Source organism: Siphateles boraxobius, unplaced genomic scaffold (assembly GCF_051911475.1).
Source record: "Siphateles boraxobius isolate OS27281-9 unplaced genomic scaffold, OSU_SipBor_1 48, whole genome shotgun sequence".
Classification (NCBI taxonomy): Eukaryota; Metazoa; Chordata; class Actinopteri; order Cypriniformes; family Leuciscidae; genus Siphateles; species Siphateles boraxobius.
Window position 1 is genome coordinate 2,489,100 of NW_027509119.1, and position 17,949 is coordinate 2,507,048.

Below are 17,949 nucleotides of genomic sequence, written 5' to 3' on the forward strand. Positions count from 1 at the left end.
GTACCAGTTTGTAAACATACAGTTAACAAAAAAAATAAAATAAAATACAATCAGGCCTGTTGAGTATAACAAATAAAATAAATGGTTCCCCCAAACACAGTTCAGAAAGTCTTTTCCTTGTGTTGTTATTTGTTTTTTTTCCTTTTAAAGTCTGATCCTTCCAGGAAAGGAATATTGAAATAGGAAAAAAATAGAAGCAGAAGTGGTCACGTGACAGGGAAAAGAAAACAGAAAGAATTTACTACCCGGGTAGTTTTAAACTCAGTTTCACTCAAAGTATCCAAAGTCTATGGTGTGTTGTATTCTCTTATCTGTTTGATGACAGATTAAGGATACTGAGCTTGCTCCAGTGAAAGATGCATTGTCCTTCAACTAGGCACTGTTGGCTCGCCGTTCGCTCGTCCGCAGTCAACTCAAGAAGTACACATCAACTGGAAACAAGGAGGAAGAAAAAAAAACCAACCGGAGTTCTTCGAAATAAAAGTATGAAAAGATGTTTCTTCCCCCGGATTTCAGTAGAAAAGAACTAAAAAAATGTTCTTCACACTCTATTTCTTTCTTTTGTTTGAATAGTTACACTCTGAATCGTCTTATTCTTTCTCCGCTCTCTCTTGCGTTTTGTAATAATACTTTTTTTCCCAATTATTTTACTAGTCATGGAGAAACGCCCTCTAGTGGCAAAATAGTAGTTACTACATTTTTTCCAAGTTAAGAGTCTGTTAACTACCTAAATTTAAAGGGGTTACACTAGCAATGTGTTAAAACATGCTAGCAATGTGCTAAAGCATGCTAGGATAATGTTAACAATGTGTTAAAATATGCTAGCAAAATGCTAAAACATATTAGCAATGTGCTAAAGCATGCTAGGATAATGTTAGCAAATGTGCCAAAACATGCTAATTTATCCTAGCAATGTTTTACAACATGCTAATACATGTTAGAATTTTGTTAAAACATATTAGCAAACATGCTAGCAATGTGCTAAAAACATGATAACAATGTTAAAGGCCATGTAGCAGGTAAACCACCACTGTCGATTAATGGGTACATAAATCACTCAAGATATGTATATCATTTTTAAAATGTCTCAAAAATGGTCTTAAAGACCAGTTTTTACGTTTTTGGTAGTAACGGGTTTCTTTTACGCAATTCGGTGATGACGTCACGTTGGGGAGAAGTGGAGGAAAGTAGCCTCAGTGTAGTATATGGCGACTGACTGGGATGAGGAAGAGGTGGCAAGAGCCAACATGTATGATGGCTCGCAGCCGTATAATTTCGAACGTGCCAGACGTGAGAGGGCAAATGAGGAATTGCCAAGAACTGATGGCCGTTAAAGCCAATTAAATGCATGGTCCGAGGAGAATGAGTGGAGAGTTGGTAAAGTGTCCTGGTGAGTTGCTATCATTTAGCAACGCAGCAATGAGCACTGGAGCTAGTCTACGAGCAGCAGTGCACAATAACGACACATATTTTCTTTACTGTCATTGAATAGCACCGAGTGAAAAATCTGTCTTTTTATCTAGTTGCAGTGATTATGACGTTAGTTCAGATAAGTACCGGTAACCTTTGTCATAGTGTCTAAGTACTGGTAAACTTTGTCTTTGTCATCTAGAAATAGAAGGCATCATGCTAGCTATATGGGCATGGTGTGTTCACACCGAACGCAAATTTAATTATTTGCGCGAGTAGATTACATACAAAGTCAATGCAAAGGCGCGAATAGACGCATTATTCGCGCCATGCGTTGCGAATGACGCGAATTGGGCGACGCATTTGCCGCGAACGTCTTCCGCGCAAGTTGACAAATTTTAACTCGAGCGAATGTTCAAGCATCTAACTAGACGCGTATTTGACGCTCTATTCGCGTTCGGTGTGAACACACCAAAAGCGTTTATCTCTTCCGCCTGTGAAAATGTTGTTGCAAACGTAGCCGCCGCGTGTCTGTCGCTGTGTTTGGCAGGTGCTTGTGTGGGCGGTATAGAGAGATAGGCAGACAGCCAGATAGCATAACGTTAGCATAGATAGCTAGCAGCTAGACAGATAAATAGATAGAAATATATAGTAGGTAGATTGACAACGTAGAGTTGGTCGCACGTCAGAGGCGCCCGCGCCATTGGATGTGCAGTTGCCGCATATACTAGCCTATCTATCTATATCTATATATATATCTGTCTGTCTATCTATCTAGTCTATATATCTATCTATATCTATGTATTTATCTATTTAATTTATCTATAATCTGCCATCTGAATAATCTCGTCTACTACTCGTCTCTCTCTAGTCACTCTCAATGCTCTCAAGGTGGTCTTTAGTAAATTCTCTCCCCAAGGTGACGGAATGCAATGCATTGTGGGGGAAAGGAGAATCGTTGCAAACCGCTGTAAGATAGTACCTACTTTTTCGTATTGTATTTCGTTTTGTGATACCCAACAACATAAAATACAATGAATAAGTGTTTAAATGTTTATTACCAACAAGCAAATTGCACAAATTCGTTGAAAAATTAACCCTGCAACATGGCCTTTAAAGCATGTTAAGATCATTCTAGCAATATGCAATAGCATGATATCAACATGCTTAAACATGCTAGCAACTTGTTAAAACATACTAGCAACATGCTATTTCACAGTAAAAAATTTAAAACATACTAGCTTCATGCTAATTCATGTTAACAATATGCTAAAAATGCTTGCAACATGCTAGAATCGTGATAAAACATGCTAACAACATGCTAGCAATGGGGTAAAAAAAATACTAGAAATATATAGCAACATGCATTTTACTTTCTCTGAGTAAAATCTTTAAACTTTAAGCTTTCGAAGTTATTCTAAACTTTCAGACCTGGCTTTGTCAAGCCAACATCAAAGTTTGTCCTCAAACTTTACATATCTAGTTCATTTCATTGGAGGTATATTCTTCTCATTGACTGGGTCATGTATTTTCTGGGGTGTGTGTTCATGCCATGGGAGAGTGTTGTGGGGGCTGGGAATGGGATCCAGCCTCTTCACACACACATGTGCTGTCACTCAAGTCTGAGACACGAGGAGCGAGAGACTCAGAGTCTCACTGCAAACTTGGCTTCAGTCTTTACACACTGTTGCATCTCTAGTGTTTCAGTGGTTTATTGGGTCAGAAGCGATGATGAGGGCCGTGACGGTACTGAGTGCAATGCTGACCGTTGTGTGTCAGGTGAGTCGAGTTTACTTTACTTACTAACTCAATGCTGAGGACTTTAAGTGTTATCCATTTCAGCTGTACAGTAAAACAATAGCTCAATGTTAATATAATATTAGAAGATATGGCTCAATACGTGCATTGCTGACCGTTGTGTGTTACTTTACTTACTAACTCGACGCCGAGGACTTTCAGTGTTATCCATTTCAGTTTTCATTTGTACAGTGAAATAATAACTCGATGTTAATATAATATTAAAAGATACGGCACAAACAATAAGCTGAGAGTTTGCATCATTCTTTACATAAGTAATGGGGGGTGATTACTTATGACAGTGGATTTTTCTGAAAATAGTTTATAATATTATGATATATATTATAATTTGCTATAGGTTTTTGATATTGATATTGCTCAGCACAATCAAACGTTAGAAACCTCAAACAAGTGAACCTGCTGGATTGCTTTATTGTGCTTTATTTATTTTTAAGCAACACCTGATAAGCGTTATTTTATCTTGTTGAAGTGGTTACAGTTTTGACCTTACTTGGGTCACATCTGCTTAAATCATCTTTAGATGTTTAGTAATTGATTGTCAAGTTTGTCTTCAACTTGTTGAACGTATTGCGATGTATTATATGAATAATATAAACGCGTGTCAATTCTGACTAATTGAATGATGACGGATAATGAATAATAATAAGAAAAATATGGCTGGTTCGAAGCTTGTTTGACGTGACCGTTTCAAGGTCAGTTATTAGTGTAATCATGAAGACAACGAATAAGAATACAAACAAAGTGAATATTTGCCACAATCAATGATCTGAATTGTTTAGATTTGCAATGAGACACAGATTCTGAAACGAGAGATTTGTTCTGGAGTTGCCAGACTTTCATCATGCGATACATTGCTAGTCGTTCCTTCTTATTTATGAGCAATTCAAGAACAATTGCATTAAGTTACTTTGGCTCTTTTGATTGAAACCGACCCATTTTCCCCAAAGCATTAGCTATTATCATAGACTTCATTTTATTTTGCTCTTTCATAGGATCAATTCATTTACGGATCAACATTTCTTTAGGATAAATGTAAATAGACAGTCCATGAAGAGCGTAGAGCTATAAAATGAATGTGGATAGCATATCTCAGGATTATTCAGTTAAATGCCCCGATATACTTCAAGTGAAGTCGAAGAACAAGATGGCGTCGTTCCGAACAAAATCAGGCTGAAATTAAGTTAATTTGGCGTTTTTTTCAGGAGTTCGAAACAGCTTGAGAAAGCGAACTTTGCAGAAAAGTTCACTCCGGCTGGTAAACGCCTCTGAAATCCCATTGGTCAGTGGTGATGATGTAATAAGTGGGTGTGGCTCTGAGGCTCCGCCTTCTTTTACGTGTAAATCTTCTCTGCTTCATTTCTTCTGTTCAGTTCGTCGAGGTCAGACCCCAGTGAAAACATGAACACTGAATTACTGAAGCTGTAATTCTGATTGAAAGAGAAACTGACACAATTTTCATTTTTAATACTGTAAAGCCGCTGCTTTAAATCGATCTATTGTATAAAGTACTTGTAAATCAATGTTTACCGGAGAGCCGAATCACAGAGCAGCTGCAAACAAAACACTAAACTTGCTATTTATCTGACAAAATTATTTGTCAAAAAAGGCAAAGTACAGCTACAGGTTTTATTTTACTGTGCATAAAAAAAAGCTCAGGAAAATGCATATGTTCGTAATTTTTTTGTATGACAGTCTTGCTAAAAATGATGTCAATTTGGTGGGTTTCATTGCCTAAATAAAACAATTGGTAACGCTTTAGTTTAAGCTCCAATTCTCACTATCAACCAGATGCTTATCCGCATGCATATTTCTATGATATTAGCTGTTTATTAATACTTATAAAGCACATATTAATGCCTTATTCTGGATGACCATATTCTACATCCCTTAATCCTAAAATGAACTCCCTTACTAACTATTAAAGTAATTAGGAGTTAATTGAGGCCAAAGTCGTAGTTAATAGTTAGTTAATAGTAATATAATCTAAAGTTTGATCAACCAATCCACTTTAAGTCAAAGTGCTCACAAAATCTGTAACAAAATTTTTGATAATATTTAAATAAAGAGTGAAGATGTCATTGTTTATTTTGCTGTTTTATAATTTTTGTTGTGTTTATTGTGTTATTGAGAGGAAAGCGCACAGCACATATTTACATATTCATCTAAACGCTGTATATTGGGGCTTTAAGACATTGTTAAGACCTCTTATGAAACGTGTTATATTACTATAGTGTTTCACTAAGGAGAAAAAACTATTCAGAGACGGAATTAATTTTTTTCGGTTGCAGTTTATTTGACTGTATGTTTGTGCACTTACAGTGTCCTTGCCTAAGAAAGTAGAGTAAGGTAACTACATGAGGTGTTAAGGTTAGGTTTAGTATGTTCAGAGTTAGTACACACTCAGAAAAAAAGGTACAAAAGTTGTCACTGTGGCGGGACCTTTTCAAAAGGTACATCTTTGTACCTAAAGAGTGCATATTAGTCCCTCAAAGGTACATATTGGTACCAAAAGTGTACATATTAGTACTTAAATGGTACAGGGTACTGTCCCAGTGACAGCTTTTGTACCTTTTTTTCTGAGAGTGTACTTAAGTTATTGTTATTACTCATAATACATTGTATAGGTATGTACATGGGGACCAGGACTGTAAAATAAAGCGCAACCTTTTTTTCTTCTATTGGTGTAATTCTGTGAGAAACATTTCTGTGGACAACTGATGTAACAATTAAGAGAGAATGTGCAATTCATGAGGAAACGTGTAAGATTACAATAGTGTTTCACTAAGGAGAAATAACTATTCAGAGACAGAAGAATTTTTTTTCGTTTGCACTTTATTTTACTGTTTGTGCACTTACAGTGACCTTGCCTAAGAAAGTATAGAGTAATATGAGGTAACTACATGAGTTAAGGTTAGGTTTAGCATGTTCGGGGTTAGTACCTTATTACTATCATAATACATAGTATAGGTATGTACATGGGGACCAGGACTGTAAAATAAAGCGCAACCTTTTTTTCTTCTATTGGTGTAATTCTGTGAGAAAAAACTGTGCACAACTGATGCAACAATTAAGAGAGAATGTGCAATACATGAAAATTATCACCTTCAAAGTTTCCTCCACATCATTGACCCAACCTGCTGATGAATTGATATTTTCTTCTAATTCTGTTCTTCTTTGGGCATCTGGCTCTTGAGACTCTGATAATGTAATTTAATTATCAAAAAGTCTCTGTTGTTTGGGAGAGGCTCACGTCTCACTGAGAGCACTGAGATCCACACATGCCTCTTCAGGGTCTTGCTAATACGCAGCTGTTCCCAGATGCAGACTCAACCCCGCGTGTCTGACATGCTAATCTCGTCGTGGAAATAGGAGGTCAACGTTCCCAGGCCACGCAATGAGCAGAAACTGGTAATAAAGCAGCTGGAGAGAGTCAGTCATCCTGGAAACTGTGTGTTTCTCCCAGTCACAGACATTCGGAGACAATCCGAGATTAGGAAACCGAGATGGGACGGCGTTCACTGACGGTTATAACACGGTTTGAATTAGCATGACGTGACACGTTCTGGATTAATGCCTCACATGTTCATGTTCGTGTTCACATGACATCAGGATCAGTTCCTGTAAAATAAACCAGAAACACTCACTAAAAATCAAATAATTGGAATAGGGCTGTGAAACGATTAATCGAGATTAATCGCATCCAAAATAAATAAAATTTGTGCTTACGTAATATATGTGTGTGTACTGTGTATAATTATTTTGTATATATAAATACACACACATGCATGTAAGAAACATTTGCTTTTATATACTATGTGTATATATTAGAGGTGGGCATGGATTAATTTTTTAATCTTGGAATTAATCTAGATTAATCTCACTGGAATCTTGGAATTAATCTAGATTAAAATGGCTCATTTGAATTCCGACGAAGGCATTCAGAATATGTGTGCTACCCAAATAATGACTAAAAGTAAGTCTTTGAGAATAGTTCGCCTCGCGTAGGGATGTGAATTTCTGCCAAAAATGCCATTCGACAATAGAGGAGCAAAAGTCGAATATCGTTCACAAAACACAAAACAAAAAACGCACAATTACAATGACAGAAAGGGAGGCCAATTTCATTTTTAGCGATTTGTCATCAAACAAACTGTTTATTAATTGAACAAGTAACATGTTTTCGTCTGGTTTTTTTAAACATAGTAACTTAGGCTAATTGGAAGAAGAAAAAAAACAATAAGCACGACGTAGCTACCGTCCGTTTTTGCATCGGCAAACCAGATGCTCGTTAGATCAAAAAATATTGTCATATGTCATAATGATTTTATGTGAATCTGCCTTTACCGGCAATAGCCTCCTCTTTTTAAAACAAATTAGTTTCAATCAATGTAAACTATTCATGTGACTATGCCTCTGCGCTATACACACACATTACCGCGGGATGGCGGGTGTTAATTTCATCAATGGTAACGTTAACTTATTTAACCTTTAAACCTTTGCCAGTGCGCCGACGCTCTGAAGCGTTTTTTGTAGCCTATAAATTAATGTATATGTCCAATGGATAATGCCATACTTTTAGTAGTGCTATATCGTGGCGTAATAATCTGTTTGGTTGTAAAATGTATTACCTGAATGAAATGAAATCGAATGTATCGTCCTGTGGAATCATTCATTCACAGACATCATACGAATATGTTCAACTAATAAAGATCTTCATCGCTGGGAAAAATATGATGCATTTGCAGATTTGCTTTCACTAGACTAAACTGTAGCTCTTGATGTTCTTTAATCTTCCTGTTACGACTCCGTGTCGAGTGTGATTGAACGCGCTTCAGAGTTCAGACGATTCAGTGCGGGAGGAACTGAACAGAACTGATTCGCGAACCGATTTAGACAGATCTGCCCTTGTTTGATGAAGTCTTTGAACAGAATCGACTCAAAAGAGTGATTCATTTGTAAATTGAGCATCGCTCATGCTCATGCAAAGATACAGCGCGCTTGGAATAAACTCATTTAACAACATGTAATTGCATTAAAATAAAGTAAAAAGAGGAACGTCGCCCAACGTAACATGTAAAAGTATACACCTTGTGTCCCTGACAGGAAAATACCCTGCTGCGCGATCTGTGACAGTAGGCGCGGCGTCAATTATCTCAAATATACTAGGCTACACATTGGAATTGCGCGAAAATATAACGATATTCGAAAAAGCTATTTTATGATCCCAACCCAACTTTGAGAATAGATTAACGGCGATATTTTTTTTATCGGCCGATAAGAATCTCACGTTAATGCAGCACGTTAACGCCGATAACGGCCCACCACTAGTATATATATATATATATATATATATATATATATATATATATATATATATATATATATATATATATAATATGTATTATATATAAATATTTTATATATAAATAACACATTTTTCTTAAATATATACATGCATGTGTGTATTCATATATACAAAATAATTATACACAGTACACACACATATATTACATAAGCGCAAACTTTTATTTTGGATGCGATTAATCGTTTCACAGTCCTGCATTTTGAAAAAAGAAAGAGAGAAAGAAAGAAAGAAAGACAAAAACAAACGTACTGAACCGATTGAGGAATGAAATGACAGAACGTGTCCACCTGTGTGACCTCTGACCTCTCGTCCAACCGGAGACACACACATCACACATGCAGAGATAAACTAAATGCCATTTTACCTGATAATACTGATTTAAGAGTTATTAACTGTTTATTAGTACGTATAAAGCACATATTAATGTGTTGTTCTTCATGATCAAATCCTACATCTCTTAATCCTAAATTTAACAACTATCTTACTAACTATTATTAAGCAATTAGGAGTTTGTTGAGGTAAAAGTCATAGTTAATAGTGAGAATTGGACCCTACAATCTAAAGTGTGATGAAAAAAGCACAGCTATGCAATATAATTACAAAATCTGTAGCATATTTTGAATAATATTTAAATAAAGATGTAATTTTTCCTACAGGCCGGACAACACTTTCGGCCACTACTGTACAACTTAATAAGACACACACACACACACACACACACACACACACACACACACACACACACACACACACACACACACACACACACACACACACACACACACACACACACACACACTGTAAAAAGTGATCAGTTGACTTAACTTAAAAAATTGAGGAAACCCCTTGCCTTTTTTTATTATTAAGTAAATAAACTTCATGCTTAATCGAACAAAATTAAGTCATGTGGAATTGTCAAGTCTCACATACATTTTTTTTAATTAAGCATTTTATTTACTTAATCATTTTGAGGCAATGGGTTTAAACAATTTTTTAAGTGAACTGAACACTTTTTACAGTCACACACACACACACTAACTAACTAGTCCAGAACTCTGTATGTGTTCCACCTAATGTGTTCCAGACTCGCTCTGTTTCTTCTCCTCTTCAGAAATGTAGTGTATCTTATTGTGTTAGTCACGCCGAGGCTCGGACCAGCTGACCCTGCCATGTGTGTGTGTGTGTGTGTGTGTAGCTTTAGGAATGTCTTACTCTGGTAAAAGTTCAGCTAAACTGGGTTAGATGTGACACAGAGAGCAACAACTGTGAACTGGACTGTTTTTCCCCAAAGCACTAAAAGCCCCATAGGTTGCAGATTCTTGGACGTTCATAAAACTGTCCTGAAATAAAGAGCATGTTTTTTGCTGGATAGTTGAATGTGAGGTTGCCAGAACGCCTGTGATCGACACCTGTTGTCTCTGTGGTTCAGACTGTGGGGTATTTTCAGATCAGTGCTTCCCCTGAGCAAGTGTTTCACATGCGGCTCTGGAGACATACTGGAGGATCACATTTCTCTCAGATTTTAAGTTACACTTTGTTTCGTGGTCCACTTTAGACATTCTGATAACTATAAGCAACTCTCATGTCAACTAGAAGTCATTAGTAGATGTTCGGTTAGTGTCTAAAGTGGATCATCAAAATAAATTTAATTTTGAAGTCAAGTTTTTAATGTTGTTATATGTCTATGTGGTGTTTTTAATATGCTTTAAGACAAACCATGTGTAAATTCATAAGTCGACAGCATTGCTGAGTATTTTCTGCTTAAAACTGCAGTGAACCAAAGACAGTCTCAAAAACACGGTTTGAATTCGCTGGTGTTTCTGACGTCACAAACTACCTTGTAACCAATCAGATCAACGTGTGATCGCCAACGAGTGGATCTCTGAGCTGAGTGAGTGAGTGGAGGCGGGGCTCATTTGCATATTCATAGATCCGCGAATTCTAAATGAGACAAGGGTGTCGAGTTACATTCAAGATATTTTAAAGGCATGAAGAATTTTTTCAATGAAAAACAAACTTTTAAATTTGCCATTTAGGTGATCAATTTTAAGGGATAAAATTATTGACTTCAGGGGGAGTTTAAAATCCTTATGAGAAAGAATTTGAGTTCATATTAAATTTTGATTTGCAGACTTTGAAACATTGAAACAAAATCTGAAACATTGAGAGATGTAAGATCACTGGGTCTTTTCCTGAGGAGAAAGCAAAAGTTTCAATTTAATTTAATCTCACGTTCTCTCTCTGTGTGCGGACAGTCCAGGGAGTCAGTGATGCTTTGTATAAAAAGCTCATATTAAACAGCAACTTAATAAAAGAACTGAGATGTACAGACACTCATGGATGTCCTAAATGAGGTGAAGAAGTGCATTAGCAGACACTCATAAAAGCTCATGGGTAAATGATAAGAGAAGTAGCCAACTGTGCAGCTCTGTTAAAGACATCAAGAGACCTCCAGTAAATCCCACCCAGAACACAACAATCATTTCAGTCTCAAATATCCAATCCCACACGAGTAGTATTCTGTTAAACAGGATTATATCAGTATTGTGATAATAATTTTTATATCAGTATTATATCAGTATATTATATCAGATTATATCAGTATTGTGATAATAATTTTTTCTGTCTTGTGATAATAATTTTTTTTAATCTGAATTAATCGCACATCCGTTTTGGCTCGATGTGCAATCAATTCAGAAAGATCATTTAAACTAATTATTGTGTTAGATGAGAAAAGCTTTAGCAAGAAATATTTTGATTCAGTATTACACATACACTTTTAAAGGCTACAATGTGGCCATAAAAAAATCCAGAAGCTGTTTAATGCAGCTCACAGGTGACATGAATATGAATGAAAAATGAAATTATACTCTATATGAAACTAAAACTGCCAGTAGGTGACGACAAGTCTCGGTCTTAATGAGCGAGTCATTGAATCATTCATTCAGCCAATTCATTCAAACGGCTGATTCATTCTGGAACAGGCAAGTGACCTTTTTTATGAATGAGTCACTGAATTGATGACTCGATTCGTTAAAAAACGTGAATTCATTCAGTAACGAAACCGTGCGAGAATGCTGTCCCGATGAAGCCTTGATCCCTGTTCCAGCTGCATTATAAATTTCATATACTGTAGTGTTTGCGTGTGTTTTGACACTGGGAGATCCAGAGAGAGAGAGAGAGTGCGTTTGAATTTGCTGCTGTATTAATACGAATGTTGTAGTATATAACTTAACATCTGCAATGATGGCTACATCCATATAGTGTTTGTGTGTGTGTCTCGACAGTAACAAATAAAGCCACAATAAGCTCATAGAGCGAATCTGTCAATCATCTTAATGGATGACGCAGAGGAAACACTAGCTGCGTTTACATGGACACTTATAATCGGATTGACGGCTCAATCGGACTAAAAAACCTTCATGTAAACACCTTAATCGATCCGATTGAGCTCGATCCGATTGAAATTTCGATCGGATTGAAAGGGGTGGTTTACTCCTTTTGTAATCCGATCGAGAGAACATGTAAACACTTGATCGGATTGAAAACCGAAACTTAAAGGACTGCGCATGTGCAATGACGTTGAAATAGCGTAATGACGTATGACGCGTGGAACAAGCTGTTCTTCCTGTTGAATAAAGTGAATATAAATGATGTTCTGTCATTAAAAAATTCTCATTTCACTCAGCGTCTGTGAAGTGGAGCAGGACAACGTCCCACCAGTGCTTGTTTCAGATTATCATCCATGGACGACAGGTTTTGGGCGCGTGGTTTTACTGCGTGATCAATAGCAGCACGGCAAAACGGTTCATGCTCATCGTCTCCAAATCATGACCAGAGACAGATAAATATTAAGTCTGCTGTTTAAAAAAAATAAAGAACCAATAAAGGAGAATAGTTATGCGCGAACAGCGGCATATTCGTGCAGTGTGCGCATGCCAAAAAATCAATTCTGATTTGAATCTTGTGACATATAAACGCGCACATCAACCCGATTACTTTATTTATAGTTCATGTAAACACCGTGTTCGGATTCATCAATCGTATTGATTTCATTCCGATTGTGTCCATGTAAACGTAGCTACTGACCAATAAGAGGACAGTTGTACTCACATGTGACTTGCGTGAACACGCTTTGAAAGGTCGCCTTGTGAAAGCGAACCGAACCAAGAAGATTCTGCAACATGGTATCAAATTAAGTCCGTGTTTCAGAACAAAACAAACAATATATAGGGGTGAAAATGCCCTAAGACTTCTCATAGGTAGATCGGTCTAATCTGAATCAGAAAAGTAACACTGATTACCTCTCGGTTAGCTGTTTGTTGGTCAAGCTAGTTCTTGCCACATGCAATTGGCCTTGGAATAGCAGAGTAAACCCTTTAGACGGTGTAATGTAGTACTACACTAACAGAACAGAGAATTCGGGCGGCTCTAAGATTAGTGTTTCTGACAGGGTCTGATCATGCCAGTGATGTCCAGCATTCTGCATCGACTCTCAGGAAACACTTCCACCGATGCACGACGACTATCACAGACATTGCTGCTATTTAGGATTCTTATATGGTGATGCATTATTATTGCATTCTTAAATGGGGTGGTTTCTAAAGGCCCGTTCACATCAATGATGATGAATATAGGGATAAAGATAATTATAGTTCTAAAAATCATTGCAAATATAAAAGAAACACAATCATAACGATAATGGCACAGAGAAACGATATTGTTGGAATTAATCTAGAATGATATTTTCCAGCTGATGAACACTAAAAACATGTAGGCTACATGAATGAAATATGAAATTAAACTCTGTATGAAACTAAAACTGCCAGTAGATGGCGGCAAGTCTCTGTCTTAATGAGCGAGTCATTGAATCATTCATTCTGCCAATTCGCTCAAACGGCTGATTCATTCAGGAACGAGCCAAGTGGCCGTCTTTATGAATGAATCACTGAATCGATGACTCACTTGATTCGTTCAGTCATGAAAAGAGACGCACAACAGTTCTCCCGTGGCTTTGTTTAGAACGAAATTGAGCAAAAACAGACAATATTGTGTTGCAATGTAATGCAATATTAACTTCTGGTTTATTGAACTGTTGTATAAAATCAATGTTACATTTTTTATCACATACAAAGAAATTGCACTCATGCTCTGGTGATATTGATAAACTATACCATAGATATAAATATAAGACAAAGACCCATATGGGACATTGTTCACCCTCATATCTTGAATTTTAGTGGCATTTTAACCGCATAGTAATATGCTTCATCATGCAGTCATGAATGTAATGAAAGATATGACGTACAGCTCTGGGCGGAGTCACGTTGCGATAGAAGCGCTAATAATTTTAACTCATTATTTATTCCATAATTAAACGCACCAAATGAACGTGTTAAATCGACAGCCCTAGTCAATATAGAGTAATAGAATAGACTAATATATAGAATCGACCAATATATAGACTAATAGAAAATAATGATATAGTTGGAATCACTTTCAGAACGATTTTTTTCCAGCTGATGAACGATAAAAACATTGACAGCCAATCAGAATCATTAATGTTTCGTTCACTGATATAGTTATCGTTAAAGTTATTGTTTTTTCTTGTGAACGGGCCAGTAGACTTTTTGTCCCCAAGTTTGTCTTTAATGAGTACTTTATTTTAGAATTGCAACATAATACATGGTTTGAATCAGAAACTATTTATATTATTGTCGTAAAAAAGAGGTTGCTGCTAAAAGGGAAAAAGTTGTTAAATAAATAATTTAAAATCCAAATACCCTTGTGAAAAAGAAGTACACTTTAGAATAATTTTAAAAGAGCACTCATTAATATATTAATACTTATTGACAGTAATAATATACTTGCGTGCAAACTGAATGAAATGTTTTCTGACAATTGATCATGTTAACTAATTAAATGAAGATCTATTTTATAATAGTTTTAATGTATAATAAATGCAATTAGTTGAACTTAAGTGTGCTTTTTTGAACCACCTAAGCAGGACTCAAGTATCTTTATCTTTATATAAATATAATTACTTGTATTGTCTTTGAAATGTAGTTCAAGTGTACAGCCGGTAAACTAAAACATACTTTAATGTCATTTCTAGTGTACATCTTGTATTTAAATATATTTGTAATTACACATTTGTAAGGAAGTTGCAATTTAGCCTATATTTAAAATATATTAACTTTAAATGTAATATTGAGTAACACACTAATAGTTCAAATCATATGTGATCATGTGTTAAATAAGTGTACTTTTTTTTTAAACTTCAATTGACAAAAGGCACTTTTTAAGTGTGTTAAGAAACATAGTCATGACAGTGGACTCTTTTTAAGGTCACTTAAGTGGCCTTTTATTTCATTAATATTATATTATCTGCAAGACGTTTTAAAAATATATACTTTTAAGATCTGAAGTACAAGTGCACATAAAAAAAAAACACATTTTTTTGTTTTTTTGTTTTACAAGGGTATCCTATATTATAACAAAGCAAAATATAGTTTCATAGATGGTGAGAAGGGTTTATGCCTGATAAATTTCAATTTACTCACCATTTATTAATCAAAACCATTTACACAATCTTACATCTTCCCGCATTTAACTTGGAGCAAAAAACGGCTACATATTTCTTGTAGTTTCATAAATCAGTCTTGGTCCATGGTGAGAATGTTTCACTTTGACACACATTGTGTCGGTGTGTGTGAGAACTCTGTCACCGCGTGTGGAATTTTGTCACTTAAGCATGTTTAGAAGCTGACCTCTGACCTCTGACCTCTGTCAGGTGCATTAAACCAGAATGTGTTTCAGAGCGACAGCCGACAGGCCATGGGTGGAGAAGCTGAGCCTGTTTCCCTGCTGAACAGCTGTGTGTGTGTGTGTGTGTGTGTGTGTGTGTGTGTGTGTGTGTGTGTGTGTGTGTGTGTGTGTGTGTGTGTGTGTGTGTGTGTGTGTGTGTGTGTGTGTGTGTGTGTGTGATGGGTTGGTTTAGGGGTCGGGTTTGTGTAAGAGGACAGAATATACAGTTTGTACAGTATAAAAACCATTACGTCTATGGAGAGTCCCCACAAAGATAGTGAACCAGACGTGTGTGTTAGGTGTGTGTGTGTGCATAAAGTAATCGGAGCCTTTGCCAAATCGCGTGCGGTTTCATTGCGATTATTACACGGCTCTGTGGAATACTTGATTCTGATTTGTCAATAGCGCCATCTAACTGTTATTACCAGATAACATCCTCTGAGAACAGAAACACAGGCTCACAAACTCATGAAACAAGTGTGTTACAACTAGTTTTCCATGTTTAGTATTATTTATACAGTGTTGATATGGCAACTAGTAAATACACTAAGTTTCGTCATGCTGGCATGTGTGAAAATATTTAAAACATGTGTTACAACTAGTTTTCCATGTTTAGGTGAAAACGGTGTTGTGTTAACAACCCCTTAAAGCTGCTGTAGACTGTGTGTGTGTGTGTGTGTGTGTGTGTGTGTGTGTGTGTGTGTGTGTGTGTGTGTGTGTGTGTGTGTGTGTGTGTGTGTGTGTGTGTGTGTGTGTGTGTGTGTGTCACTGAAGAGCCTCCAGAGTCTGATCACTGTGTGTTACAGGTGAAGTCGAGCGATCTGAACGCATGGAGCCTCAGGAGCACTGGTCCACTGGTCAGGGTGAAGAGAGACTGGGTCATCCCACCCATCCGAGTCTCAGAAAACAGCAAACAGCTCCCGGAGGATCTGGTCCAGGTAAACCAGCGTCCCTCATTAGTTCCTCACTGTAGACCTGGAAAACACACTTCACAAGTTCACACTAATTGATATGGAAGCTTGTTTCCGCCACAGAATAAAAAATAAAAAAGGTAATTGCAACTTTTTATCTGTAAAAGTTTACAATTGAATTGCGAGATATAAAGTCGCAATTGCGAGTTATAAAGTCAGAATTGTGAGTTATAAAGTCAGAATTGCGAGATATAAAGTCAGAGTTGCGTGATATAATGTCGCAATTGCGAGTTATAAAGTCAGAATTGTGAGATATAAAGTCAGAATTGTGAGTTATAAAGTTGCAATTGCAAGTTATAAAGTCAGAATTGCGGGATATAAAGTCAGAATTACGTGATATAAAGTTGCAATTGCGAGTTATAAAGTCAGAATTGTGAGTTATAAAGTCAGAATTACGTGATATAAAGTCAGAATTGTGAGTTATAAAGTCAGAATTGTGAAATATAAAGTCAGAATTGTGAGTTATAAAGTCAGAATTGCGAGTTATAAAGTCAAAATTGTGAGTTATAAAGTCAGAATTGCGAGATATAAAGTCAGAATCATGTGATATAAAGTCAGAATTGCGAGATATAAAGTTGCAATTGCGAGTTATAAAGTCAGAATCGTGATATAAAGTCAGAATTGCGAGATATAAAGTTGCAATTGCGAGTTATAAAGTCAGAATTGTGAAATATAAAGTCAGAATTGTGAGTTATAAAGTCAGAATTGTGAGATATAAAGTCAGAATTGTGAGTTATAAAGTCAGAATTGCGAGATATAAAGTCAGAATTGCGTGATATAAAGTCACAATTGCGAGTTATAAAGTCAGAATTGTGAGTAATAAAGTCAGAATTGCGAGATATAAAATTGCAATTGCGAGTTATAAAGTCAGAATTGTGAGTTATAAAGTCAGAATTGTGAGTTATAATGTCAGAATTGTGAGTTATAAAGTCAGAATTGCGAGATATAAAGTCAGAATTGTAAGTTATAAAGTCAGAATTGCGTGATATAAAGTCGCAATTGCGAGTTATAAAGTCAGAATTGTGAGTTATAAAGTCAGAATTGTGAGTTATAAAGTCAGAATTGTGAGTTATAAAGTCAGAATTGCGTGATATAAAGTCACAATTGCGAGTTATAAAGTCAGAATTGTGAGTTATAAAGTCACAATTGCGAGATATAAAGTTGCAATTGCGAGTTATAAACTCAGAATTGCGAGTTATAAAGTCAGAATTGTGAGTTATAAAGTCAGAATTGCGAGATATAAAGTCAGAATTGCGAGTTATAAAGTCAGAATTGCGAGTTATAAAGTCAGAATTGCGAGTTATAAAGTCAGAATTGCGAGTTATAAAGTCAGAATAGCGAGTTATAAAGTCAGAATTGCGAGATATAAAGTCAGAATTGTGAGTTATAAAGTCAGAATTGCGAGTTATAAAGTCAGAATTGCGAGTTATAAAGTCAGAATTGCGAGTTATAAAGTCAGAATTGCGAGATATAAAGTCAGAATTGTGAGTTATAAAGTCAGAATTGCGAGTTATAAAGTCAGAATTGCGTGATATAAAGTCAGAATTGCGAGATATAAAGTCAGAATTGCGTGATATA

General features: G+C 36.2%; 1 protein-coding gene across 1 annotated transcript in view; it reads left to right on the forward strand.

Annotated features, from left to right (window-relative positions):
- Positions 1 to 3,023: 3,023 nt before the first annotated feature.
- The window catches only part of cdh15 (cadherin 15, type 1, M-cadherin (myotubule)), a 35,599-nt gene continuing 20,673 nt past the window's right edge, over positions 3,024 to 17,949 (forward strand). Inside the window, exons 1-2 of the mRNA XM_077201526.1 lie at positions 3,024 to 3,189; positions 16,207 to 16,338. Of these exons, the coding sequence (XP_077057641.1) occupies positions 3,139 to 3,189; positions 16,207 to 16,338 (183 nt within the window). The 5' untranslated portion in view covers positions 3,024 to 3,138. The remainder of the gene's footprint in view (positions 3,190 to 16,206; positions 16,339 to 17,949) is intronic.